Source organism: Polypterus senegalus, chromosome 13 (assembly GCF_016835505.1).
Source record: "Polypterus senegalus isolate Bchr_013 chromosome 13, ASM1683550v1, whole genome shotgun sequence".
Lineage (NCBI taxonomy): Eukaryota > Metazoa > Chordata > Cladistia > Polypteriformes > Polypteridae > Polypterus > Polypterus senegalus.
In genome coordinates this window covers 2894749-2921348 of record NC_053166.1, presented here as the reverse complement: position 1 = coordinate 2921348, position 26600 = coordinate 2894749, and the positions used below count along the sequence as shown (strand labels likewise).

Here is a 26600-nt window from a genome sequence, read left to right as displayed (position 1 = left end):
ACTGGACAAAGTGGTCAGCACGGTGACATTCTTGTGTTCTGAGACAGAAGCCACCTTGGTGTCCAATGCACAGTTTGATTCACCACCCACACCCCCCGTTCAAGCTGTACACCTCAGTGGAGTCGCCTGCAGGAAGGTCTGATGGCATGGTGATGGTGGGCAGGACTTTGGTGCAAATTAGCTGCCCACATTGAGCACAAGCCCCCCTATTCAGAGATGCCGTAGAGGTGCCAAGGACCTGGGGGTGCATCTGGAAGCAGGGGCTGGACCACCACACATAAAGGGTGAGAAGTGTCAGTCTGTTGGCAGGTGGCACATTCAATGGGGCAGCGGCATTACAGTCAAGGATGCCAGTAGACTCACACAGATGACGACGGCTGGCTCAGGCCTGGGACGGGACACTAAAAGGACCACTGGTGGCCACCCACGGGGACACTGAGACACACCTTCAGCAACAGGCTGAGCAACGTGGGTGTGGCAAAGTGCTGCCCCTACAGCCGGGTGGGCTTCATTGCTGACCCCTCAAAGGTTCTGAGTTCACACTGGATGATAGCTGCTGGAGGGCTCAGAAAGGCCCTGTGTCTATGAAGCTGTTTGTTTACCTGTCTTATATAGCGCCTTTCCTATCTGGTCACCTATCTGAGGCTTCTTAATCACACGGGAAAGGCGCTATATAAATGAATTCTTGTTATTCTTAGCATGCCTTTCACATCGATGTCTTCGACAGACAGACCAAGGCACGATACACAACACAGGTAAACAGATTTAGTCAGCTGGACAGGCAGGGGTCTCATCACTGCTGATGTTGCTCCATTGTTATCTGCATAAGACAATAAAACCTGAAACACAAAAGGCACTACTGTATATAAGTCAAAGGTCGATAACATGAGAGGCACTATATAAGTCAAAGCCTGTATAAAGGACTCTGTGTGACAGACTGATGGTGCCAGTCATAGCCAACTCCTTATATAGCGCCTTTCATACCTACATTGGTATTATATAGCGCCTTTCAACAGCCAAGACCAAAAGTGGATGTGTGAGCAGCTGCCACTTCGGCCCCAGAGTTCTTAACAGATGAGTGGCTCGTTTTGATTGTAGAGCATGAGGGCATGGCGCTATATGATGGGCAGACCAGATGAACCACCTAAAGATGGCACAGACAACACAGTCCATGATGGGCACCTTTCAAAGCAGATTTCCAAGGCACAACCCACAAGTACTCATTGTGGGGGTTTTAAACCAAAGCACCAGAGCTGAGTGCCAACAAGCTGGGCACTGGTGTGTGCACTAAAAATCTCAAGACTTCTCAGGACATCAGAGCAACTGACCATCTCACTGTCCACCCACACTTAAGAAATAAAAGGCGCTATATGTCACCAGACATTTAGTTTCACCTCCTGCAATGGACTGGCACTCCTTCCTGCCAGGCTGTACCACTGTGACCCTGCGTGCCTGCCATGTCAATCACACGTCCCACCAAACATACATGTAATTACAACAAGTGTCCAGCAGGTGGCTCCCTCACACGCCACACTGCCAGGCCCAGTGGTCCCACTGCACATCGACAGAAGGCGGGAAAAATCTGAAAGGCACTATATAGCCATGTAGAGTGCCACTTACTCCATTTAAAAGCTGGCAGGGTGGCAGTGCTTACTTCATGCCCGGCTGCCCTTCAGCTGCCATATCTCACGTGGCCCCCACTGCCATCTTAACGCCCCCCACCCTTCATTTACTCACTTGGAAGGCCAGCCATTCTTCTGCGGTGTTCCTCCAAAGGTAGAAACTCGGGAGTCCTGCTGGACCAGGGGGGCCAGGGTCTCCAGTGGCCCCTGGTCGGCCCATCATCCCTTGGTCTCCCTACAATAGATAGCAGACGTGAAGGGACAGGACAGGAAGTGTCCATCGCTGGTCAGTCAGTCAGGCCGGGGGTCCTGCTGGGTCCACTCACCTTATTGCCTTTGAACCCTGGATGGCCTCTTCTGCCTCGGCAGCCCTGCAGTCAGAAGAGTGAAAAGAAGGGGAGTTGGAGTCTGGAGACGGACTGGTGGGACACGGACTGGTGGGACACGGACTGGAGGGACACAGACTGGTGGGACACAGACTGGTGGGACATGGATTGGAGGGACACAGACTGGAGGGACACAGACTGGTGGGACACGGACTGGAGGGACACGGACTGGTGGGACACGGATTAGCGGGACACAGACTGGTGGGTCATGGATTGGAGGGACACAGACTGGTGGGACATGGATTGGAGGGACATGGAGTGGTGGGACACAGACTGGTGGGACACGGACTGGTGGGACACGGACTGGTGGGACATGGATTGGAGGGACACAGACTGGTGGGACATGGATTGGAGGGACATGGAGTGGTGGGACACAGACCAGTGGGACACATCATCAGAGATGTTGGCCCCCAGTTACAGTGCTGTGGACAGACTAGTCATGCCGTACGAGGTGCTGTCCCCTTTAAAAGCCAAGTGGACACAGACTGGACACACCATTGCAGATGCTGCACTCCAGTGTGACCCCTATTGAGCTGGACTCTGCCCATCCTAAAGACTAGTTACCCTAATGTTTTGTGCCCACCTTTGGTGCCAGCCAGTTGGTCAGCACACTATTTTCCTATTAAATGGCCTGCATGTCCACTTGTGCCTGAAAACTGCTGGCAATTACTGTCCACCTCTAGAGTGACAAGTGTCAGTGGCGGTCCGAGAGGAGGGACACCAGCAGAAAAATGAGCAACACAAAGGCTGTATAGCGCCTTTCACCCCCATGGAGCACTTGACAGACACTTGGGCCAGTCAGGGTAGGAGCTCCAGATGGCACCGCCTGCTCTACTCACTGGTTTTCCTGCTGGTCCCATCGGCCCTGGTGGACCTGGCCTCAGGTGGTACATCTTGCCATCGACCCCTTGAACCATCGTGTCCTTCCTGCCTTGCTGGTAGGGGACGCTCTTGGGCACCCCGATGGGAGCCACTCTGCCCTCTTCAGGTTGCTGACCACTGCGGCTGAAGTTGCCCTTCTTGGACTCCGCCTCCTTGGCAGCTGGCCTTGGGGTGCTGGGCAGCAGAGGTGCCACCAGGAGCTCTTCCTCCAGTAGCAGTGAGGTGTCAGGCACCTGGGGAGGCATTTTGTGCCCCAAGTCCTCTGTTGCCGTCTTGCTGCCCGTGAAGCCAGTGCTGGACAGCTGCTTGTCCACGTCGAGGACACTGCCAGACGGTTTGCTGGGTGAGGAGCGCGTGTCGCCTTTCAGCTTGTCGGTGGTGACGTTCTCATCAAGCAGTTTGGACGCGGGGTCAGATTTTGTGGAGGTGGACAGTCCAGTGCCCGCAGAGGAAGGGTGGATGTGTCCAGTCTGGTGAACAGTGGAGTCTGAAACAGAAAAATAAACGGTGAGCAGCGATGGTCTAAGTGTGCATGCCAGTGGCGAGTGGTGTCCACAAGGGGGCAGCAGTAATGCCAGAAAGAACCACTAGGGGCGATAGTAATACCTGGCAGAAGCACTAGGGGGCAACAGTGCTGCTGGGCACAGGTATAAGGGGGAAGCAGATGAACTGGGTAGAAGCACTGGGGGGGCACTAATAATACTAGGAAGGACCACTAGAGGACAGCAGCGAAGTTGTGTAGAGGAACTGAAGAGCAGGAGCATCACTGGTCATGGCACTGGGGGGCAGCAGTAACACTGGACACAAAGCTGGGGGCTGCAGGGCTTTTGGGTAGTGGACGTGCATTTCACAGCACAACCACCAGAGGGCAGACTTCCTCCATGCTGGCCACAGTCCAGTTTCGTTAGGGCTGATGTGCTGGTGGGCTGGGCACTGCTTGGGGTGGGAGTTCAGCAAGGAGCCCAGCAGGGGGCAGCAGTGGGGGTGAGGGGGCTGGACTGGGGACCCTGACAATTCCACTGGGCAGACTGGTTACGCACCTTCTTCCAGGACAAAGACGTCCCCGCGGCCTCTTGGCACTGGAGTGTCTTGTTCAGTGAAGACGTCCTCATGTCCCTCTGGGGTCTGCGAGTCCGGTGACAGCCAAATGTGCGGCTTCAGGGACTCAGCTGCAGAATCCTGGAAGAAGAACACATAGAGTCAGTGGCCATGGGAGGGTGGCTGGTGGGGCTGTGCCCGCTGGACAAGAGGGTCACGCCATGCGACCAGCCTGATGAATCTCAGAGTGTGAAGCAGGAAGGTATTGGGTGGGTGGTTGTAGCCCATGCTAGTGGCATCCACTACTGCTCTACCACTGGGCACGGGTCCTACTGGACAGTGGCACTGGGCTAGGCACTGGATGCATCTCGTCTCCCTCTCAGGGTTGGCAGGTATTCAAAGAGTTTACTGCATGAGGTGGACCCCCTGGGTGATTCACTGGTGGTCACTTCAGCTCTGAGCTGCCAGCTGCTCTGCCGTTGTCACTGAGCTGAGCTTAAGTGGGTGTGCCAGTGAGGTTAGTGAGGCCACCCGCTCAGCTGGTCACTCAGTATCTTCCTCCAGTGCCCAAGTGCCACCATGGACACCCAGATAGCTGGCAGGAGACTTTCAGCTGACCGCCAGCTCTAGCACAGCCCTGAACAGCGAGCTGTCAACACAAAGGCGCTGTGCCATAAATCAGCCGCCTGCCCGCCGCTGCCGCTGCCTGCCCGTCGCCTGCCTGCCCGTCGCCACCTCGCTGTTTTCGCAGCTGCTGAGTTGTTATCACAATGCCGGGGCCACCAGGTGCACAGCAAGTGCTCAGGTCTGCCCCCACCTGGACAGGTGCTGACACGGCCCCTCTGCCCCCCCACGACCCCCCGGTGACCTCCAGTGAAAGTGCAGGAAGCAGCAAATCAACATGAACAACAGTGGTCAGTTGGAGGCAGAGCCCCCCGTGCACTCCAGCCCAGTCAAGTCCAGACACGAGCAGACCCCCGGCACGCCAGCCCATTTCTCATCACACTCGGCACGTGACGGAGGGACCCCCACCAATCCAGGACCTTACCTGGGTGTCGGCCTCTGACCGCGAGACCACGAGAAGCAGGACCACCAGAAGAGAGCAGCAGACGATCCAGCGAGGGTCCCACATGACTGAGGAGCGAAGCAGGCAGGCAGAGACAGAGACGGCCGTCAGCAAGCCCTGCCCACTGCTCTCGGGCTGCCATCGGCGCTTGACTCGCACACAGGCGGGCGGATGGGCAGGCGGGTGCAGAGACACACACACACACACACACACACACACACACACACAGCAGACCGCCGAAGACAGCGGCCAAGTGTGAGCTCAGAAGAGACACCGTGGGTTGGCAGCCCCTGGACTTGTCACTCGGCCCCTCGCCACGGCGCTCATACAGAACCTCTGACCCCGCTGGACGCTGCCAAGTTACGTCAGGTCTGAGTCCGTTGGAGTGGGCAGCAGCCTCACACAGGCGAGTGACCGATGTCGCCAGCTTGACCCCTTGCCTGAAGCCTGACCCCACTGGCCGCCATCCTGCTGTGAACTTAACTTCTGTCACATTACGGGTTTCATGTCTGGCACCACCAGCTTACCCCCCAATGGCCTGAGCCTGCCAGACCACTTCATGACTGACCTTGATGACCCCCACCACTCATGTTTTGAACTTCCTTGTGACCAGGCTGGCTGCCCACCCTCCTCCGCGTCACCCTGACACTCACTGTGATCCCTCGGGGTGTTGACGGGCCACATCCTGTCCAGGTGGTCTGCCAGTCTGGAGTTTCCATCTTGGGATTTGATGGTTCTATTTGTTAGGCTCAATGGCACCTCCTCGGTGCCCACTTTACATGGCACAAATATGCAGTGATGATATGCCTGGATTTATCGACGTCATGTGGCCTCTGGGGTCCACTCAAGGTGGGCTGTCATTTGTATCTGCTGCAGCTTCATTGGTGGGAGTCAGGTGTCCCGTCAGAAGCCTCCTTGAGACTTTGCTGGTGCTGTTCATCCTGCGGCCACAAGGGGGCATCTGTCCAGTCTGATTTGCCCTCCCATTATTAACCCTGGCTTGTCTGGCCAGGGTTGTGTGGGTTTACCGCTCATCGTCACGTGGCTCTGGGGTTAGGATGGCTGTGTTGTCCCTGGTGGCTGTCCAGCTGGCTCCTCTGACCATGGTGGTCCTGGGGTCAGGCCGTGGCCATCTTCTTCATCCTGAGGGCCATTCTCTCTCCCGTTCTTAATTCAAATTTGTCTCCTCACATCCACCCGATCTCCTTGTGTGCTGATGGCGTCCACTTCCACCGCTGGACAGCACGATGGTCGCAGGACGTCCCATCAAACTGCTGCTCAATCCCTGCCCCTCACACGAGACGTTTAGAAACCGGCCGCTCAGTCCACTTGTCGATCGTTTGTTTAGCTCATCGCTCGGCTCTCCCAAGGTCTCATCCGGACCCTCCTTAAAGGGTTTCATCTCAGTAATTTGCTCCATGCCCACCACAAGCCCACTCAGTCCTACGTGCCCTTCCCAAATCCTGCCGACTACACTGTTCTCTGTTGCAGTCAACAGCCTGAACTTCTTTCTGGTGCCAGGCTGATGGCCAGGTGGTCTCGAGTCTCCATGCCCAGCAGGAGTTTGCCGTATTCCGCTGGCATCCAGTCCAGGATTAACTTGAACCCTCCACCTCTCTGCACCTCTCTGGTGCCCCCTAACTGGAATGGCCATTTGATGCCCTGCCTTTCGGTTGGTACCCCACTACCTGTAATCAGCTGGGAATGACTTCATGATGGGGCTCGATAGGAAAGGCGCTATATAGTCAAACATCCACCAGGTGGGCTGCAGGTGGCGAGTAAGTGAGCTCTCAGGACCCCAGTCCAGATCCTTTCGTGCCCGGCTCTGGAATGCAGGGGGGCTAATCACTCCCAGATCAGCCAGTCCCCGGAGACGGGCTCTGTTTCCAATCAGCTGCATTTTCCCACAGAAAAGCCCCTAAAACGAGAAAGATAATTCAAAGCGAAACAGGACGAGCCCCCCGACTTTGGCGACCGCCCTCAGCTCATCTCGCTCGCTCGTAAGTACGCAGCCAGCTTTTGGGGTCAAGCGCATTAATGGCGGTCCCGCCCAGCACAGCCTCAACACGGGCCAGCAGCCAGCCGCCTCCGCTGAGGGCACCTAATTAGAAGGGCCGTCCGCTGGGCGAGGTGCTGGCACGGGCAGAGCGACCGATTTAGCATCGCGGTGGGCCGGCCACTCCCACTTCCCACAAGCGAGCGGCCCGAGGAGTTGGCACGGCGGTCTGAGGAGGGCCGCGCCCTGAGATGGACATGGAGAGAAGGATCAGAGGCTGACGGGAGGGGACAAGGACTCCGCTGATGTCCGCTGGTGGTCCTGAAGACCCAGACAAAGACCCTCGGGGCCAAAGGTCATGGCGAGAGTGGACAATGCTGACTATGGGGGCAGGACAGGCCCAGTGCACGGGCTGGAGAAGTCGGGGGCACACTGGTGAGCGGGGGGGGTGGTGGGTTCAGAAGTCAAAGTGAGGGTTGTTGACCCACTGGGGACTCAGAATTTGAAATGGGGGACACATTGGGGGCTCTGAAATGACATTGTGACATTGAGGGTGAAAGGCTGGGGGGATTATGTGGAGTGAGAGGGGGCTGTGAGACACAAAGGAGACATGGAGGCAAAGAAAGGGGGGCATGGACACACTGGGGGTCTGCGCCGGACTCGCCATCTGCCTGTAGGCCTCAGCAGGCCGAGGCCCGCTGGTTTCCTTTCCTCCCTGCAGCTCTTCCTGCTCCTCTGCCCTCCTCGAGCTGACAAATGACGGAACATCTTGGCCGCTCCGGGGGGCTCATTTGTCAACGTCGCTCATTCCGCAATTACAAGGAATTCCTGTGACCCTCGGCTTCCCCTCTTAACACTTTCACTGCCAAACGATGAGCTGACGTCTGCTGGCCGGTCTCGGAGTGCCCACCGAGGTACTGAACGCTGGCTGGCGTGCCCACCTGGACCGGGGTCAGGCTGAGGAGTAGACAAGTGGGCAGCCAGGTGAGGTCCAGAAATGGCAACCCAGCCCAGTTGGACCGCTGTATGGCCAGTTTGTCCCAACATCCAGAGTCAGCCCTGGTCAGTCGGTCAGTCCGTCAGTCAGTCAGTCAGTCAGTCAGTGCGTCCCCCTCGCGTGACAGTAGCGCCTTGTCCTCCCCGCTGTTGTCACTTCCACCAAAAGTCACCGACCTCAAGCCAGCAATTATCAGACTTAAAATAGAGCGGCGCTGAGGGGCTGCCAGAACGGCGGGCGAGGAGCCCAGGGTGGGCCACCCCTTGGCCACTAGAGGGCACCACAGCATGGGCACATGGTGGTCTTGGCTCCGCTTCTCCATGTGTGTGTCTGCGCGCTGCCCACCAGCTGCAGGCCGCAAGTCGTCACATGCCGAGGCTTCACTCCTGACACGATGCGTCACTCGCCCGCTGATGACACACAATTCAAAGGAATTTGCCGTGTTTATCATTCCACCCAGCAGCCCCCACACCAGGGAGGGGCCGACAGCAGGTCAAGATTTACGGCGGGAGGGGCAGGGGGGCACCTGACACCGGGGGCCTGACCTCTGGAGCAGCCGCTCCTCCGCCTGATATAGTGCCTTTCTCGGAGACACGATATCACCGGAGGTTTGGCTGCCTGGCATCACGACTCCGATGGGGCAGCAGAAGCCCCCGATCCAAGAAGCTCAGGGCTACTCACCGTGGGCTGGGCAGACGCAGAGGTGACCACCGGGAGGCGCAGCAGGTCTTCAAGGTCATTGGAAAAGGGCAGGAGACCCTAAAGGGGACATGAGAATAAACTGAGTGACCGGGCAGAGGAGGACAGCGGGGGGGTCTCAAGTGTGTGTGTGTGTGTGTGTGTGTGTGTGACCGGCTGCCCAGCTCTCGAGTCACCCACTCAGTGACGTCAGACTCCTGTCAAAGTGCAGCTCAGACGAAGTCCCCCCTTTGTGGTGCCCTTTTCATGCCCACTGGCACAGCCTAACTGAACTCCTGCCATGCTCTTATGTCGTATTCAGAATGCTCTCTCTGTAATGAAAGGCGCTATATTACACCTGCGTTCTGAGGTCACTGCACAAAACAGTGAGGTGCCAGTGAAGATGCCAACTCTGGCTTCTTAATAGAGTGCCTTACACCTCCCTCACAGGCAGCACTCTGACCTCGCCATTTGAACTCTGGGTGGTGACCCGAGGGTCCAGTGCCATGTGAGGCAGATGCGGGTGCCGCCTGTCTCTTGTCTTTGACAAATGGCAAGTGTAAAATTCCCCAGACAGGCTGGCGTAATAAATCTGTGCGCTGGCAGCAGCCCCTCGGGGGCACATTAAGCTCTTGTATTACACGGCACCCTGTGTTTATCATCTGATCAACAGGATGGCCCCCCGAGGCCCCACAGCTTCTGAGTCACAGAAGAGCGGCGCCCGCGCCCATCGGCTCCTACCTCATCCGTCTGGGACCGGCTGCTCCTGGCGGCTCCTCCGCAGCGGGCACTGGCCGATCTGCACTGATGGCGGGCCGCATCGGGGTCCCCGAGGGCAAAGGTCAGCTGTTGCAGAGATCCCTGTGAAAGGAAGATACACACAATCAGGGGGTCTACTGAGCTGGCAGCAGAGTGGTGCCAGCCTGCACCTCACCTGGTGAAAACCAAGCAGGCACCCAGGGATGCTGCATGAGAAACCAGTGAGCTGCCAGCCTGGAAGAGGCTCTGGTCAGGCACCAGGATGGCACTTTGCTGCCATCTGTTGGAGGAATTTGTCAGTGCCAGACTTCTTAGGGTGTTTCTGTGGAATCAGGCCCAGACTGGCAGTGGTAAGTGTCACCAGGTGAGCTGGGCACAGCATCCACATGAAGATCTTTGAAGGGGCAGGTGTGCCAGTAGATGAATATGGTGGCATTATATATGCCACTCTCACCTCAAAGGGTACGTCAAATGTCTCAATAATCCCACCAAGGACCAACAGGCTCTCATGCGAGATCTCCATGCCAACGTAGTTCTTCCAGTCCACACTCTCTACCAGCTGGCAGTCCACATAGAACTCAAGCCTTCCCAAGGAAACAGCCAGTGCCACACGGTGCCAAGCACCATCCATCAGTATGGAGACTGGAAACCTGTCAGAAGAGGATAAAAACACTTCAGGCAGACCTGGAACCAGAAACCATCCCGCACCCAAAGTCAGAGAGGTTAGTGCCCACTGTGCCCACTCTTCACTGGCTCCAGCCACCAGGTGGTACAACTCACTCGTAATGCCTCCTCCTAGTGGTGATGAAGGTCAGAGCACTGGGGCTGAGCCGGATCTGCAGAAGCACTGTGCCAAGTGGGTTCAGGATAGCAAGCAGGCTGGCATCGTCCTGTGGCACACACCGCATGTGAATCAACAGGCTGAATTCATCTGAGAATCTGAGAAAAAGAAAGAGAGAAAGAGCAAACAATGTGCCCAGTATGCCCTCACCACATGGTGTGCCCACCCGAAGCACCTACCCCATCAAGAAGGCCGTGCTGGCGGGGAGGCTGAGGGTGGAGTAGTGCCCGATGTGCAGGACACGGCAAGCCCACTCAGAGGGCAGCGAGAAGTTGGCATGAGCTGGCGCATGTGTGGAGATCAAATCCAGTAAGTCCACATCACCTGGAACAAAAAGGGGGGCCATGAGCCGTCCTGTAGGGGGTGACCTGATTGGTCTGAGGAGCTGTGCCCACTGCAGGTCAGCCATGGGCATTAAATTTATAGATGGACAACCACCACGCCCTGCTGGCTCTCCATCACGCAGGTCTTTGAGGCTTTGGTGGGGACCACTCAGTGATGGGCATAGAAAGATCTAGAACAAGTTGGCACACAAGTGAAAGTGACATGCCCCTTGTCACTCACTGAGAACAGTGACAGAAAAACGACCAGTCCACAAGTGCAGTGACCATGGCTCTGCCACCAGGTGGTGCCACCACCCACCCCTCATAACCCTGTGATGTTAAAAGCAGATGGCAGGTGGGCGATGGCATCAAAGCACAACCTGAGTGGAAACTGAATGATGAGCCACCTGCCCCACGGTGACCTGGCGTGACACTCAGGGACCTCAAGATTCAAACCAACTGCACTCTGAGAGGTGGGGCGGCGGGACGAGACCCCCACACGGCCCTGGAAGAGGAGGTCATCGAGATTTGGTCATTTAGCAGTAGGTGTCACCAGCAGTGGTCCCAGTAGAGCAGTAGGAGGAGGTGGGCGAGTCACAAGTCACCACTCTGCCAGGAGTCCTCTGGTGGGGCTCTTGGTGGGCTTCTGTGTGCCTCTGCAAAACCCTGAAACTGGGCAGATAAATGGGAAAATGACACAAGGGGGCATCTGGAATGGCACATGAAGGACTGTGGCTGCACTCTGTGGGCACAAGCGACGTGATGAAGGAGTTCACCGAGATGTTAGGCTGCCCAGTGCCCTGCCGTGTAGGGTTGAAGTCCAGGAGGCCACACAGGGGGTGCTGGAGGGCAGGCGGGTGACAAGTGGACAGCTGAATCCTTTCCCTGCCCTTTACGGGACGCCCACCTCAGACCCCACCAGCATAAAGTTTCCCATAGGTGGAGATGCCAGTGTGGTGCTCACCAGAAGGCCACTAAGTGTCACCAGAGTGCTGCATGTCGAGCAGGGCACCCTCATGTGGGTGACTAAGCAGCACAATACCTGGGCATCAGAGAGGAGGGGGGCATCAGCTTGAAGACCACTAGGAACATCAAGCCAGGCGACCCATCTTCATGTCATTCTGGCTGTGGTGCCCCCTCCCAGCTGCAGGACGCAGACACTTGTAACCGCCGTCTTCTTAAAATCCCAACGGCCCCCTGGTGAAGAATGTGAATGAGTGGCCTTAAGGGGGCTGGCAGCTGTGCTTGGGGTCCTACAGGCAGGAAACTTGTGCTGCCATTAAACTGCTCAAGTGACGGATTGTCCCCACGGGCACTGGCCGGCCAGGAGGGGCTCATCTTGTGTGGATGTGGCACCCCGTCCACTCAGGGTCAGGCCACGCGGTCACCGGCCAGATGTGAGCAGATGGAAGAATGAAAGGCGGGCCGACGTGAGGACAGGAGAAATGGCCGAGACCCTCCTTCCTATGGCCCGCTGCACCCCACACAGCGACATATGCTGCCAGTTTGAGTCACGGACTGCGGGTTCAAATCGGGCCTGGGAGCCACTTGACCAGCCTGCTCCCCAACTGTGAACACGGGTAAAGGTGCCAGCTGTCTGGGTATCGTGCTGCCATCACAAGCCCCCTGACCATCGTGCCCATTTCTTCAGCACCCTGAGCCGCCCACTCGTAATCGTCCTTACACCACAGCTGGGGTCAAGTGAGACGCCGTCATCCTCCGGTCATGGGCACTGCCTGGTCTAGCACATGGCATGGCATAGCATGGCACACAGGCAGGTATGTATGATGCAGCCCCCCGGTACCAAAAGGGGGACCCCACATGATTGGTGCATTCCTGGCATTTCTGGCTGCTTTTACGAGCTTCTCCTGGAGGGTTCAAGAAGAAGGATGGCACCTAATCACGTCGCCCGTCGGTGGGGTGGGGTGGCAGGGGCACTGTGGGGGAGGAATCTGAGCCGCCAAAAACACCTGAAGAGTGGCATCTCTTTGGGTGGGGGGTTCTCCTCTGAAGGTGATGGCTGACCAGAAGATGCAGGTCAAGCAGATGGAATTCAGCACTGGTCACCACCCCTTCTGCTCCAGCACAGGTGGCAGTGAGGGGCTGTGCCCGAACTTGAGTTGACCTGCTCCACATGCCAGGTTTGACCCGAGACCACCAAGGTGCCGGAAAAGAAAGAACCACAGGTGGGACAAGAGGGTGCAGGTGGACAGCTGTCCAGTGACCTCAAAACTGTATGCCAGTGTAGACATCTGCAGTGCCAACTCCATGGCATCGACTTTACACCTCTCTGTCCATCATAGACCCCACTTAATCCAAGTTAGGGGCAGCAGGGCAGACCCTGGCAGCATAGGGCACAAGGTAGTGCCCACCCTGGAGTTGCTGGAGTTGGCATGGCTTTGGGGTAAACAACACAGGGCATCAGCTTGCATGGGTACAGAGTGTGAGACTTGCGGACCCCCACTAGGACCCAACATGGACGCCCCTACAAGAAAACCTTTCTCCTTAGCTGCTGGAGGCTCACATCTCATGGCTGGGATATGGGGGGTCTCAGTTTGGGCCAACCTGGTCAAAAATGGACCACCCAAATCAGAGCCTTCTGAATGTCAGTGGACTGAACCCCCCAACTGGACTCTTTGAAATGTCACTGGGTTGGACCCCAAAAATGGCAGGCTGATGAGCCCCGACCCTTTCAGTTCTCAGTACCCGGACCCCTCATCCCACGACCCCCGTGTCCTGCTCGACACCCCCCACATATAGCTCCTTTCAGGGGGTGCGCCTCCCGCAGCTGCGGCCACTCCGCCGTCCAGACGCCATCTGCTCTGGTGGTCCTCCAGAGAGCGATCTTCTCGAGATGTCGAGGGAGGACCTCATGGAAAACTGGGACGGAGGCCAGCAGTAAACGGCGAGGGCGCTGCCGCTCATCGCTCACCACCTGCCAGCCCTGCAAGTTCAAGTCCATTGGCCCGCCAGGCAGGCTTCCTGAGAAGTCTTTGGGTCTTTCCTGCCACCCCCGACCACCAGGTACTGTGTGTCCACCAAGCCCGTCCAGCTCGCTCCATAGCGTCTCCACCTCCAGACCCCAGCCCGGCGCACCGGGGACGTGTGCGCGCGCGCTCGGCGGTCACCTGTGCGAGCCCACGTGCTGACGGGACGTCCTGGGTGGGACACAATCGGTGGCGCAGGTCGCGAAGCCCCGCCACCCCTGGTCCCCCAGCTCACCTGCGCGCACGCGACACGCTCGGCCGAGGCGCCACACTTACCCGACGCAGCGGAGCCCTCCTCGGTGGGCTCGGTGGGCTCTGCGGCTCTTTGGCCAGGCGCGGCCGCGGCGAGTCCGAACAGCAGAATCACAAGCCCCGTGCGCCGCTCCATGTCTGCCTGTCTGCCTGTCTGTCTGCCTGCTGTGCTGTGCTGTGCTGCGCTGCGCTGCGCTCCTGTCCGCCTCGGCCGCCCCTTCCTCACTCTTTCCGTCGCCCCCTCCTCCTCCTCCTCCTCCTCCCCCCGAGGGTCGTGACGTCCCGACTCGAGAAATGAACGTTGAGCCGGAGAGTCGAAGCCACTGGGCCGGGCAGGGAGGGTCTTCGGAGCGCAGCCAGTGGACATAAGCAGTTCGGCTGCTCGCGGGGTTTGCTTTGGTGGTCGAGGGGAGGAGCTTGTAAGGCACCTGACGGGGTTTACGGGAGGGGTCGAGTTGTGAGGGGTTGTATGGCACACCACGGGCACCGCCGCCCTGGTCTCTTTTTTTTTTTTGTGGCTACTTCGACCACCTCACCTGAGTTTTGACTGTGCCTCCCACCAGTGTAACATGGAGACCCCAAGGAGCGGGCGAGGACGACTCCCTGGCACAGGACAGCAAGTCTTTGATCCCGAATGTCAAGGAACCCCTCACTGCGGTCATCTGCTGGAGGGAACAATTAGCGACAATGAGCAGCAGCTGTGGCCTCAGACTGTTCACTTCATCCTTGGGGGTCTTGTGATCTCCTGGCATCAAAGACCACGTCCTAAGAGAAGAGAGACGGAGGGACCACTTGAGGACCACCTGTGTCATTTTCCTCGTGGGCCCTTCGTGTTCTCCTCCTTGATTGGTTCCTGCCACGCTAACCCCAAACCTCCCACTTGAATAACCCCCCCCCCTCCCTCCCGGCTCGCAGTTCCCCTTCAGGCCTGTAGGCGGCGCCACCGTGCAGAACAAAGCAGGCCGCACAGCCGAGAGTCACGTTTGAAGTTCGCTTTTATTTCATTGGTCGTTCAGGTACAAAAATGGAGCTTTAGAAACAAGTGAGGAGAAACCGAGAAACTGAGAAACGGGATCAGACGGCAAAGCGAGGGCGCCCTGCCTGGTTGGACCCGCCGGCTTCACGAAGTAGAAAGCTTCCGACAAAACTCCATTTCCTTTTTTATCAAAGATCCTTAAAAATGAACGAGTGATGAATACGGTATCAAAAAATACGAAGAGGATGCGCAACAGTCGTCGGTCGGCTGTCTCCCATGCACAGCGCCGAGGTCCTGGACATGCAAACACTGAAGGGCGCGGCGGCCGCCCACCTGCCCGCCCCGCATGCACTCGGTACGCCCCCACCCACCCACCCTGCCAGGGGCTTTCTACAAAACATTTGGTCACGGGTTTTCGCTGGAGCCCACAGCGAGGGAAGTCAGCGGGCGAGACTCGCCGGTGCCCGTGTCGACCCCAGAGCCCGCGCCTCGCCGCCCTGCTGACATCCCAGTAGTTTAGGCACTTGGTATTTGGACGCTGTCTCTGCCCGCTAGGGGAGCGGAAGGGGGCACTGCCCGGCCCCCCACCCCGATGATAAAACTCATCAATGTCTCCTGCCGCGGGAGAGCCATCTGCTAGCACCAGTCCTCCTCGTCTGCGTCGGCGCGGTAGTGGCGCCCCCTGCCGCCGGGCCCGGGCCCGGCGTTCACCCCCAGGCTGTAGTGGTAGCCGTTGGGGACCCCTTGGCCCAGGTAGGACGTCCGGGAGTGGCGGCCCGCGTTGGAGGCCACGGCGTCCTCGAAGGTCAGAGTGTCCTCGGTGAGGCTGTCGTAGTCGTCCCGCTGCCCCAGGTAGGGGTCCGAGCTGATGCGGTTCACCAGGACGCTGGCGTGGTTCTGAGGGTCCGTCCCGCCGCGTAGCAGAGCGTTGTGCTCCGACAGGCCTCGGCTCAGCCGGCCCGGAGAGAAGCCGACCGGCGGTCCGGACGAGCCGAAGTGGATGGGCGACGAGTTGGCCGTCCTGTAGGTCACGTTTGGCCGAGGGGTCGTGGGCGTCTGCGGCAACTGGCGGCGCCCTCGCCCGGGCGTACTGGCACCGGAGGTCAGCATCACGGGACTCCCGCTAACCGAACCACTGCCCTACACGAAAATGGGAACAGAGCAGATGAGACGAGACACAAACACACACAGCAGACAGGGGGCGCCATTGAGAAAGAGAAACGACAAGCAAGGGGAGCAGACAGGTGAGAGCATGGGGGTCCGACACACAGAGGGGGGAGAGAGAGAGAGAGAGAGAGAGAGTGAAGAACGGGGAGCAGGATAAAGGACGAGGACACGTCCCACCGCCACAGAATGTGGCCTGATTAGTGACACTGGCGCCGCCTAGAGGCCACCCAGGGCGCCCACGGCCACATACCCATTCACTGAGTGCCCACCTGACGATCCGCCACCCGCCTGCTTGTCACTTCCTTCTCGTGGGACGTCTACCTGCCCAGAATGCTCACTCCTGTCGCCGCCCGCCTGCTCTGTCACTGTCCCTTAATGTCACCCACCTGCTCCGCACGTACCCCATCTTCTTCTCTCCTCCTGCCACTCTGTGTCCCCACCAACTGTTCACCTGACAAACGTTTCTGCCACTCAACCCACACCTCACCGTCCTGCCAGCCCATCTCCTCTCACCCCACAGACACCCCTAGACGCGCCACTGCAGCTTCCACGTGTGGGTTACCCGAACCATTCCAGCGAGTGCCCACCTGGCACCAAGCTGCATCACCTCCTCTTTACACTTGTGCCCGTCTCTTCTCTACCTGTCACTGCCTTTCCGATTCTCCGCTGGATGTCACTGGATGTCACTGGCCCCGCCCACATACTGCATGATCACCCTGCTCTTCCCTCCCACTGTCCCCTTCTCTGTCCTCACCTCTCCCATTGTCTTCCTGCTCGTCACCCGTCACACAGCTGTCACCCACTATTCTCCTGCTCGTCACCCGTCAGTGAATCGGCCCCTTCCCCCCTCACCTGTCTGTTCAGGTGGGCCTCGTGCCCGTCACTCGGAGACGCCGCCCGGCTGGGGTTGTTGGACTTTGGCCTGGCGTAGTCCCGACTGCTGTAGCGGTCACACGAGTAGTACCGCTGCTTCTCGGATGAACACGAGTGGTGCTTCCTCTCGTGTGAGCGGCCCCTCTCGCGCCCCCTGTCTCGTGCCATCTGTCCACCTGGGACTGCCGAGGAACTGGGGTCACCTGGCGTACCTGAATTGGGGGGGTCGAAAAGGAGAAACGCTGAGACGCGGACTGGAAATCAGGCAGGTGGCACCTGTCGGGATCAGCAGCCACCAGCCCACGACTGGGCATGATGCCCCCACCACCACGCAGCACAGCTCTGTCGGGGGGGGCACAGAACAAAGACTGTCTCTTGGCTCGGATAGCTGAAGCCCACCCTCACCCTCACCCTCACCCTCCCTGCTGACCTGCGTCCGTGCTGGCCTGGCGGGTCGGCGACTTCTCTGACGAGTGCTGCTTCCTCTCTCTGTCCTTCCGGCGGTGGCAGCGGTGGTGATGGTGGTGATGGTGGGCGCGGTCAGGTGCCGCCCGCTGCAGGGAGTAGTCCTTCAGGCTGACCTCCTGTGCCCGCTGCGGAGTCAGGGTGGACACGGACCTCTTCATGGGGCTCGAGTCCGGAATGGGCTGCAGTGGGAGCACAAGACAGAGGCGGGTGAGAGACGGGGGCGGACGTGCCCCTCTGACCGGGTGGGCTCTACTGCTGCTGGCCGCACGAGACGGGCGACAGAGGTCAGCGGGTACATACGGCTAGGGAGCTCCCCGGCGCTCGTGGCCTGCTCTTCTGTCAACATTCACAGCCACACGGGACACATGGAAAGCAGCCATGGAGGACATCGGGTGGGCGATGGGATGGGTGGGGTCAAGCGGGAGACAAGATGGGGGAGCAGAGCGAGACAAGACATGAAGGACATCGTTAGACAATGAACAAGATGAAGAAGCACCTGAGAAAACAGAGGGAGACAGTGAGACAGACAAAGGGGGTCTGAGACACCACAGGGTGGGCTTCACACCGCCTGGAAACTCTGGACCAGCTGGCACGGGCCCCTCGGCCGACGCAACTCCTACAGCCCGTCTGGGGCTTGGGCCCAACGTGCCACGGGCTGACCGTTTGGACGGACCACCCGAGCTGGCCGGTGGGCCACACGTGACAGGGTGGTCAGAGCCCTGCTACCCCTTCAACCCCGTGGCTTGGACTTGAAGCCGCCGACGTCAGGACGATCCGTCAAAATGCCTCATCGGACCGCCGGGCACTCGTGGTGGGTGCCTTTGCCAAGCCGACCTCAGCGACCGTTACATGAGCCGACTAGCAGAAGAGGGGCAGCTCACCTGGCTCTCCGTGTTGAGGCGGGGCATCGAAGCGGCACGGCCCTGGTTCTCCAGTACTGGCTGCTGGTGCCCACTAGTACCCGGCTCCATCTTCTTCATCTCCACGGACTCCTGGACAGTAAAAGGCACGAGGTTCAGGCTCCGCCGCGGCCCACCTTCTCTGTACGCCCTCCCGATCCACTGGCCTACCTGGGCACTGGTGCTACCTGGCGTTTCTTCCGAGCGCCCACGCTCTACTGGCTTCTTGGCGCTGCGGCGTGCTGCCCCCTGTGTGCTGTCCGGGGCACCTGGAGGAGACTGTGGGCTGGGACTGAGAGACAGAGAGAGAGACAGACAGACAGAGAGAGGTGAGCCCACCACAAGGCCAGTAAACACCCGCTGGCACGTGGCACGACGACCGCACTCACATCGCACCGCCATTGTTGAGGGGGACGGCTCCAACGGGCTTCAGGGTGGGGTCCTGGACTTGCATCAGAGCCAAGGGCAGCATTGGCTTGAAGAGGGCGCCAACCTTGCTCTGCAGGGCAACATTGGAGGAGCTCAGCACAGCACCACGCGTTACCAGGGCTGCCCACCAAGCTCACAGAACGACGCCCTACCTGCGAGAGCCCACCGGGGGGCGCCTGCTGCTGCTGCTGCTGCTGTTGCTGCTGAACCCGCTTGCTCCGGTTCTGTTTGTAGTAATCAAAGATCATCAGGGCAGCGTACACCTTGCCCACCGTCAGCTCGTTCGCTACGAGGGGACAAAAGAGTAACGTGAACGACACCCGACATCAGGTGTGCAGGTCCACCACAGGGCCAGGAGTGACAAGACACTGCGATGGGCCCATCACCTGGGCACCTGCAGCTCCGAGGACGGTGGGCACGTAAGATGAAGGCCACTACTGGGATGTAAGAGGGCAGCGTGGACCCCCTACAGTCCAGGGGAAGCCGGGGGCCTCGCCAGCGAACGTCCAGTCTAACGGAGGCCTCCGACTCCTGGCAGGGTCAGGCAGATGGCAGCCACCCGCTTTACTTACGTCTGTGAGGGGGCACAAGCAGGTCCAGCGTCTTCTGAGACAGGTTTGGCCAGACGGTGCTGATCTCCTTCCTGAGTTCGGCATCTGAACGCTGCTGGTTTGCTACTCCTGAGGAGAAATGGAGGAGCGGGCATCAGACATCTCACCGAGGCAAGGCGGGTGGGCACTGATGTGAAGAGACCCCAAGCATGGCCAGTGGGCCATCGCCAAGGTGCTAGGAATCGACGTGGTCCCGCCACCTGTCCAAGACTGGACGGACCCTACGAGGAGCACTGAAGGGGGCACTCCACGCATGGCATTTGACCTGGCGCCTTTTGGAGGGGGTGGGTTCAGGGGTCCGTGTGGCAGTCTGCAGGTAACCACGGCCACTTCTCAAATGGCACCAAGGTCGGTGGCCTGTAAGGTCCAAGCTGCTGGCCCCACAGAAGGAGCAAGAATGGGCAGAGAGGGTGGCACAGTGCTTAAGGTTGTGTGACCCCAGAGTGAGGCGCGTCACCTCCCGATGTCACTGATCGCCCGGGATAAAGAGCAAGTGACCAGCAGAGGGCAGCGTTACAGTGGGGGGCACCTGCTCACTCGGCTCCATCTTCACCTTGCCATCTCAGCAGCAGGCGCTAAAGGGGCAGACGTGGGTGCCGCTCTGCCTCACACAAAGGAGAAGAAGAGGAGGAACTTTACAAGGAGGAAGAAGGAGAACGTTTAAGGGCGAGAAAAAAACCAAATCAAAAGACGGGACCAAAAGGGGGAAGGGGAGAGGGGGGCAGAAAGCTGGAAATTAGCAGAGCAGAGGGCAAGCAGGTGGCAATTTACAAATACCTGATGCCAGCTTGATCTCCAGGGCGGTGCGGATGAGAGCTGTCAGAGTGGACGTGAAGTGCACAGAGTTGTCCTCCGCTATGGGCATGTTCATCTTTACCAGGCGCTGAGGGAAGGAGCACAGGGAGAGTCAGAGGGCGCAGTGCTGGGAGCACCAAGTGCAGCAGGAAGCCTTGTGTGTGCCAACAACGCCAGTCACCACAGTCTGGACGTACCAAAAGGCCTGACGGCATGCCAACACACAGTCTGTGCCTGGGGACATGGCGTCAGCCTAAAGGGCATAAGTGACAAAATCATCTGATGAGCAAACTGACCGACCCCCCCTACCCCCCTCCCTTAGCCCACCCTTGTTCTTAAGCAGCATGGCAGTAGGGTGACAGGCCTGGCACACTTGGCCACCTCCACTGCCACCATGCGGTCTGCTGGTTGGCACACAAAAGCCTTCGACATGACCGTGAAGGAGAGCAAAGGCCAAGGGGAGGGGACACGAAACGGCCTTACTGATGCCAGGGAGTGCCACGCTAAGACCGCTTCATGAGCAGATGGAGAAACGGAAACAGAGACCCACTGAGAGGGGCACTGAGACCTCGGGAGACAGAAAGAGAAAGAACACACAGAGCATGACAAGTCACAAGAGGAGAGGAAGAGTCCGGCCTGGAGGGACAGCGGGGCCAATGGGGGTCTCGAGTCGCAGCTGGGGGGTGGCACCAAGAGCCTCGCTGAAATGGCTTTTAAAGAAGGTGTGCTGGGACTGTGAGGAAGAGGAGGAGGAGCTGGGAATGGGACCCCCTGACCTCAGCGGAAGGCTGCGCTAGGGATGTGAACTCATTTGGACAATTAGGAGATGGGAATGCGATTAACGAGAGACGAGCCGCTCCGAGGACAACGTGGGAATTGTGGGAAAAAAACGTGACGAAGGGTCAGGAGGAGAACACGGAGCTGAACTGTGAGGAGAGAAAACAGGAAATGCGCCGAGGGACCCCACTGAAGTCACATGGAACATTAGCAGCTGGGAATGTCATCGCGGGGAGTGGGAAGACCCCGAACACTGGGAACGAATCAACAAGGACTTCCGAACTAAGAAGGTGCAACTAAATGGAGCCGAGAGAGGGGGGGCACGAGTAGTCAAAACGCACAACGTGTCACCGAGCTTAGGATGAAATCCCACCTGTCAGCTGGAGCCCGTGCCCGCAGATATCTGACAAATGCCACAGGCACGGCCCCCCTCTCATGAAGAACGGCCTCTGAAAATACAAAATCTGGTTTGGACCCCAATAACCTCAGTGACTGTCGGCCATCTTCTCCGCATGTGACATGTGACACTGTGGCCTTGGGCAGTTTGTGCGAGTCCCAGAGTGCAGTAGTGACGCGGTCTCGGTGTTGGGGTCGCTCCTCATCTTTCTATTGGCCAGAATTGGGCACCATGGCATCCAGTTTCAGTTTATCTGCCCACTTAGCCCTAACTCCGTTTGTCCCCCCAGATGTTCTCTCCACGGTGTCAAGTTATGGACGACTCCTGATCTCCTCCTCCAGCTAAATCGACGCTTGCCGAGGCTCTTCCATCTTCATCCCAGCTTAAGAGCCGGGGGGCTCATTGCAGACGGCAGCCCCTCTTGTTCTGCCCACGTAACTAACCCTTCCTTCACCTCCGGAACACGTCCTGCCAGTACTGGCCGATGCCCGAATGCCCACTTGACATTATTGTGATGCCCCTAAAACACGTCTACAGCTCCTAGAAAGCCCCCTCTGACTGTGTCCACCCTGCTCTCTCCCCATCTACACACATTTAAAGATGTCCCTATGGCCACCATAATAAACCCCCTACTGTCACCTACAGTGTGGTGCTGAGGTGTCACCCGCTGCCCTCGGGTCCCATTCGGTGCACACGCCCCCCTCTCTCTCTCTCTCACATGTCCCCTCAGTCCCCTGCAGTTCCACTTGTCATAACCCACACCGGGCTCTGCCCTGAGGGACGCTGGCACCTCCCTGTCACAGCCCTGCATCAGCCGGACCCCCTACCACATGTCCTCAGACTGAACCCTTGTTATGCCTTTATTGTTATTTCATGTGTTTTTTTTACTGCTGTCTACCTCTGTGTAAGGTGACCTCGAGTGCTGAGAATGGCGCCCATTAAATGACATCAGTAGTTGGTCTTAGGATCACGAAAGTGGAAGAAGCCAGCAGTGCGACGCCTGAAACCAACAAGCACAGGACACGGGCTGGGGGTCCTAACCATAGCTGGGGGTCCACTGGACTTCCATGTCAGCCAACCTCACATTTGGCTTAGTGCTGGCAAAGGAGCCATTGGCGTGTTGAGAAGGAGCTGAGCGACTCCTCACTTGGTTTGTGGTGCCACCTAATCACCCACTCCAGAAGAAGAAGAATACACTTTACTGAGAAGAGCCTTTCAAGGTACCCAGGGCACAGCAAACGTCCAAGTGACAAGAAGCCACATTGAAACGAGACATCTAGAATTAAAAACAGAAAGTGAGCCCCAAGGTCCCTGTCACCCACCCTGCGCAGTCTGCATGATGGAGAGGAGTGCGAAGAGGGACGGAGCAGATTAAAGACGCCCATGAAGAGCTTCAGAAACTAAAAGGAGGAGTTTGGGTTGAATACCGATGGGCACGGGTGGCCAACGTGGTTTTACAAGTGTTGGGGTGATGCGCCCCTAAGGGGTGGCCACTCCAGCTGCTCAACAGGTTGTCACTTATTTGGACTCGAAGACGGGATACCAAAGAGTCAAGTCGCGAGGTGACAAAAGCAGCACCAGCTGCAGCACCAGACAGTAACGGACGCAGCCTTGAAATGTGCTTAAGATGGAAATCGGTAGCCTTAGTAGCGAGTGTTGTTATCTGAAGGAGAAGGCAGCACCACGGACCACCGGGACCACCAATCTGTGAAGATGACGCCATTACGGTAACAAAGACGAGGATTTTAACTGCCTGTTAATCAGGAATTTCACGTTCAGGAGCACAAGGTCGAAGTGGGAGTGGGCAAGTGGGCACCGCCATCAATTTAATAACATGAAGTTCAGCACGTCAGTGGCATGTCGGTGGGACTCAAAGGTCACCGGGCTCTGCATGTTACGACAGCTGCTTGTACTGCAATGGGTGCTGTGCTGCCCTCTGCTTCACGGGTATTATACAGTATGGTGCCAGTCTGTCTAATTAAATGGAATCCACGCTCAGGTATCACGGTGCTGGCACTGCCCACTTTGTTGACTTGGCTACTTTGCAGCTGCATTTCCCTGCTGCTTTCCGCAGATCACACGTGCGCAGACCAGTGGTACCTTTCACGGATTTGCCAGTCATTACCCACCTCTGCTCTTCTTTTCTGGTTTCACTTTAGTGGTGTTTTGTGCTGCCACCCAGGGCCATTTTAAAGCATGGGCACACTGGGCAGCTGCTCAGGGGCCCCAGAAGCATAGGTGCCCCATGCTAATCTATGTATGTTGTGACTGGCAGAGTGGTTGTGTAGGTAGGGGCCCCACTGCACTGCTTTGCCCGGGGGGCCTATAATGCTGTTAGGACTGCCCTGCTAATGCCCACCACCTGATTAGAGTCTCACACAGACGTCTTTTCTTCTTTTTTTTCTCCTCTTATAAAACACTTTGAACTAAAAAACCTTGAGTATGAAATGGGATGTAAGAATTGAACTGCAGTCTGCGCAGAGGACAATCCAAGGATTACCGTATAGCGCCTTTCACAGCCGTCTAGAGACACAGTGTGCTCCTACCTATTCATCTGTGGTGGAGAGCCTTTCCAACCTGTGGCGCCTCCGTCACATATCTATCTATCTATCTATCTATCTATTGATACGAGGCATTAGGGTTAGGGCTCCGGGCTCCCACCCGCTCCCTTTAGCCGTCACTCATCGACGAGATCCCGAGACACTCAAACTCCTCTCCTAAGGGCAGCTGTGCCCCCTCACTTGGAGAGAGCAATCCCCCCTTTTCTGAGAGAGAAACATGAGCTCAGCCTTGGAGGTGCTGATCGTCATCCCAGCTGCCTCACACTTGGCAGCAAACCCCTCAAGTGTGTGCCAAAGGTCACAGTCAGATGTGGCAAAGGGGACTTCATCATCTGCTTAAAGCAACAGTGCGTTTGGAGGGGCTTTCCAGTTCATCTCTCTGTTTATTCCTTTCTCGTTTGTGACTGCACTGGAGACTTTCACCGAGCTCTGCTGCTCCTACGTACTCTATAGCGCCTTTCACACCCGTCTCTCTCTGTGTATATAGCGCCTTTCACACCCCTGTCTCTGTGTATATAGCGCCTTTCACACCTCTCTCTGTGTATATAGCGCCTTTCACATCCCTGTCTCTCTCTGTGTATATAGCGCCTTTCACACCTCTCTCTGTTTATGTATATAGCGCCTTTCACACCTCACTGTTTATGAATATAGCGCCTTTCACACCTCTCTCTGTGTATATAGCGCCTTTCACATCCCTGTCTCTCTGTATATATAGCGCCTTTCACACCTCTCTCTGTGTATATAGCGCCTTTCACATCCCTGTCTCTCTGTATATATAGCGCCTTTCACACCTCTCTCTGTTTATGTATATAGCGCCTTTCACACCCCTGTCTCTCTCTGTGTATGTAGCGCCTAGGGTTAGGGTTAGGAGCAGGATGGCCATCCCTGAAGTCAGAGCTGGGATGGTAACGTCTGCACTTTGGGATTTCTGAACTGGGAAGACATAGCTGTGGACTGTGAAGGTGTAATGACGCCCCCAGACTCAGGACTAGGGTGGGCTGTCGGCCACGAGGACGGACTCTTCACTGCGTAGCATGGACACGTCGGGGAATGCAGAGGTCACCAGGCATACAGCAGGCACAGGAGGACACAAAGCCACCAAAGGGACAAAGAAAGCCCAGCAAGGAGGACAGAATCTGGGAGACAGCAGCTGTGTATCTCTGGAAAACAGAAAACCCACCCCCATCCCAGGTCAATCACTTGCCACCGGGAGACCCCCACCACCTCCCCCCACGGCCCGCTGTTACAGACGTCATGGCACAGACAGCACAGCAGAAGACAGAAGCACCAGAGAGCACAGAAGCCACCGTGGCGGTGGAGAAATCGGCCACCAAGATTGTCCAGCTACCTTGTAGGCGACCCTCGCTGGACATTTCTTCCCAAGGCCTAAAGGTGGAGACATGTGCCTCAGCATCTCATACATATCGAGGTAAGTGATGCGCCCGCTTGGGAGAGATGGAAGGACCACAAAGATGGGCGCAGGTGGAGTCGGATGGATGAGGGGATGAACAGTGGGATTGGGGAAGGGTGAGTAACGGAGAGAGAGAAGAGAAATCCGTGTTAGTGAGATTTCCCAGAAGCAATGGGAATGGCGGACACACAAGTGAGCGGGAGTGGGGGGGTGCAGGCCTGCTCGGGTTCAGATGCCTTGCTTCACATGCCAGAGGGAGGCATCTGGGGGCAATTGTCTGGAAGGCAGAAACAAAGACTTCTTCTTCTAACCCAGACCCCCAAGATGGGTAAAGGCCCGTGCGGACCGAATGCCAACTTGCCAATCAATGACCCAGAAGGCTTTTTTTCTGCTTCGATGCAATTGCCCACAAGCCCGGCCGTGCCAGCCACTACGTGGCCACTCATTCCGAGGCAGCTGAGGCTTTCAAACCTTATAGGCGACCCTGTTAGGGCACTTCTTTCCTAAGCCGAGGGGCGGCGAGATGACACGTAACAAATTGTACATGTCCTTATAATGAATGCGGCCGCTGAAAAAGAACACGGCGAGGAGTTAGAGGACATCCAGGGAGAGCGGCGGCCAGCAGCTGCTGACCCCTCCGTCCACAAGTACAGCAGCTGCCGGCCTCTCAACAGAAACACGCGGAGTCAACAAGAGAGAGAGAAGAGAACCTGACTGCAGCGGCCCACCCTGCACACCCAAGACCACCACCCCTCCTCAGCAGACTAGAGAAGCAGAGCAGCTACTGGAAACCAGACCCCCTTAACTCAAAGATACCTACCACATGGGGGGGGCAATGAACAACCGCTGACTAAGCACTTGGGCCCTGGAGGGTAACCTCACTGTGGAATCGGCTCTGCCTGGGACCCTCTGAGCCGGCCCCCCACACAATCTCACTCTGCGGCCACTACTGTGCCGAGCCTTCTCATAGTCTATGAAAGGCACTATATAAAGCTAAGAGGCTGCTGACCACTCTTCAGGGAGAGGAGCGGGCAACTGCTGTGCCCATCACAGGTGACCGACCGCAAGACAAGGAGGAAGAGGAGGAGGCAAACATCCAGGAATGAAACATCCTCCAGTGGTCTTTAACAGCGAGACCCCGGCCCTAACCTGCAGAAGACATTACAAAAGCGCACCGGACAGACAGAGGCTCTGCCCTGGCCAGCACAGGATGGACACATACCAGGCTGCGGGGTCGTAGTCCGCCCACACCCGAATAAACTCGTCCAGATGGTGAGGTCCCAGGATCGACGAGTCTCGCGTGAGGTACTCAAAGTTGTCCATGATGACAGCGACAAAGAGATTCAGCATCTGGGGGTGGGGGGCAAGAGTACAAGAGACGGTGACCCAGTGCCCACTCCTGGCATCAC

General features: G+C 57.5%; 2 protein-coding genes across 2 annotated transcripts in view; both read right to left on the bottom strand.

The window, feature by feature from the left end:
• The window catches only part of LOC120542627 (collagen alpha-1(I) chain-like), a 36793-nt gene extending 22830 nt beyond the window's left edge, over positions 1-13963 (bottom strand). The window contains exons 1-10 of the mRNA XM_039775214.1: positions 13852-13963; positions 10445-10589; positions 10205-10363; positions 9879-10074; positions 9407-9526; positions 8669-8746; positions 3931-4069; positions 2848-3377; positions 1949-1993; positions 1738-1857 (exon numbers count right to left, since the gene is read on the bottom strand). Coding sequence (XP_039631148.1) covers positions 1738-1857; positions 1949-1993; positions 2848-3377; positions 3931-4069; positions 8669-8746; positions 9407-9526; positions 9879-10074; positions 10205-10363; positions 10445-10589; positions 13852-13963 — 1644 coding nt within the window. The remainder of the gene's footprint in view (positions 1-1737; positions 1858-1948; positions 1994-2847; positions 3378-3930; positions 4070-8668; positions 8747-9406; positions 9527-9878; positions 10075-10204; positions 10364-10444; positions 10590-13851) is intronic.
• Positions 13964-14804: 841 nt separating this feature from the next.
• The window catches only part of cacna1ba (calcium channel, voltage-dependent, N type, alpha 1B subunit, a), a 65909-nt gene continuing 54113 nt past the window's right edge, over positions 14805-26600 (bottom strand). Inside the window, exons 40-51 of the mRNA XM_039775812.1 lie at positions 26414-26541; positions 25663-25759; positions 20028-20133; positions 19212-19319; positions 18792-18925; positions 18600-18709; positions 18382-18502; positions 18193-18303; positions 17612-17647; positions 17274-17490; positions 16823-17055; positions 14805-15943 (exon numbers count right to left, since the gene is read on the bottom strand). Of these exons, the coding sequence (XP_039631746.1) occupies positions 15440-15943; positions 16823-17055; positions 17274-17490; positions 17612-17647; positions 18193-18303; positions 18382-18502; positions 18600-18709; positions 18792-18925; positions 19212-19319; positions 20028-20133; positions 25663-25759; positions 26414-26541 (1905 nt within the window). The 3' untranslated portion in view covers positions 14805-15439. The remainder of the gene's footprint in view (positions 15944-16822; positions 17056-17273; positions 17491-17611; positions 17648-18192; positions 18304-18381; positions 18503-18599; positions 18710-18791; positions 18926-19211; positions 19320-20027; positions 20134-25662; positions 25760-26413; positions 26542-26600) is intronic.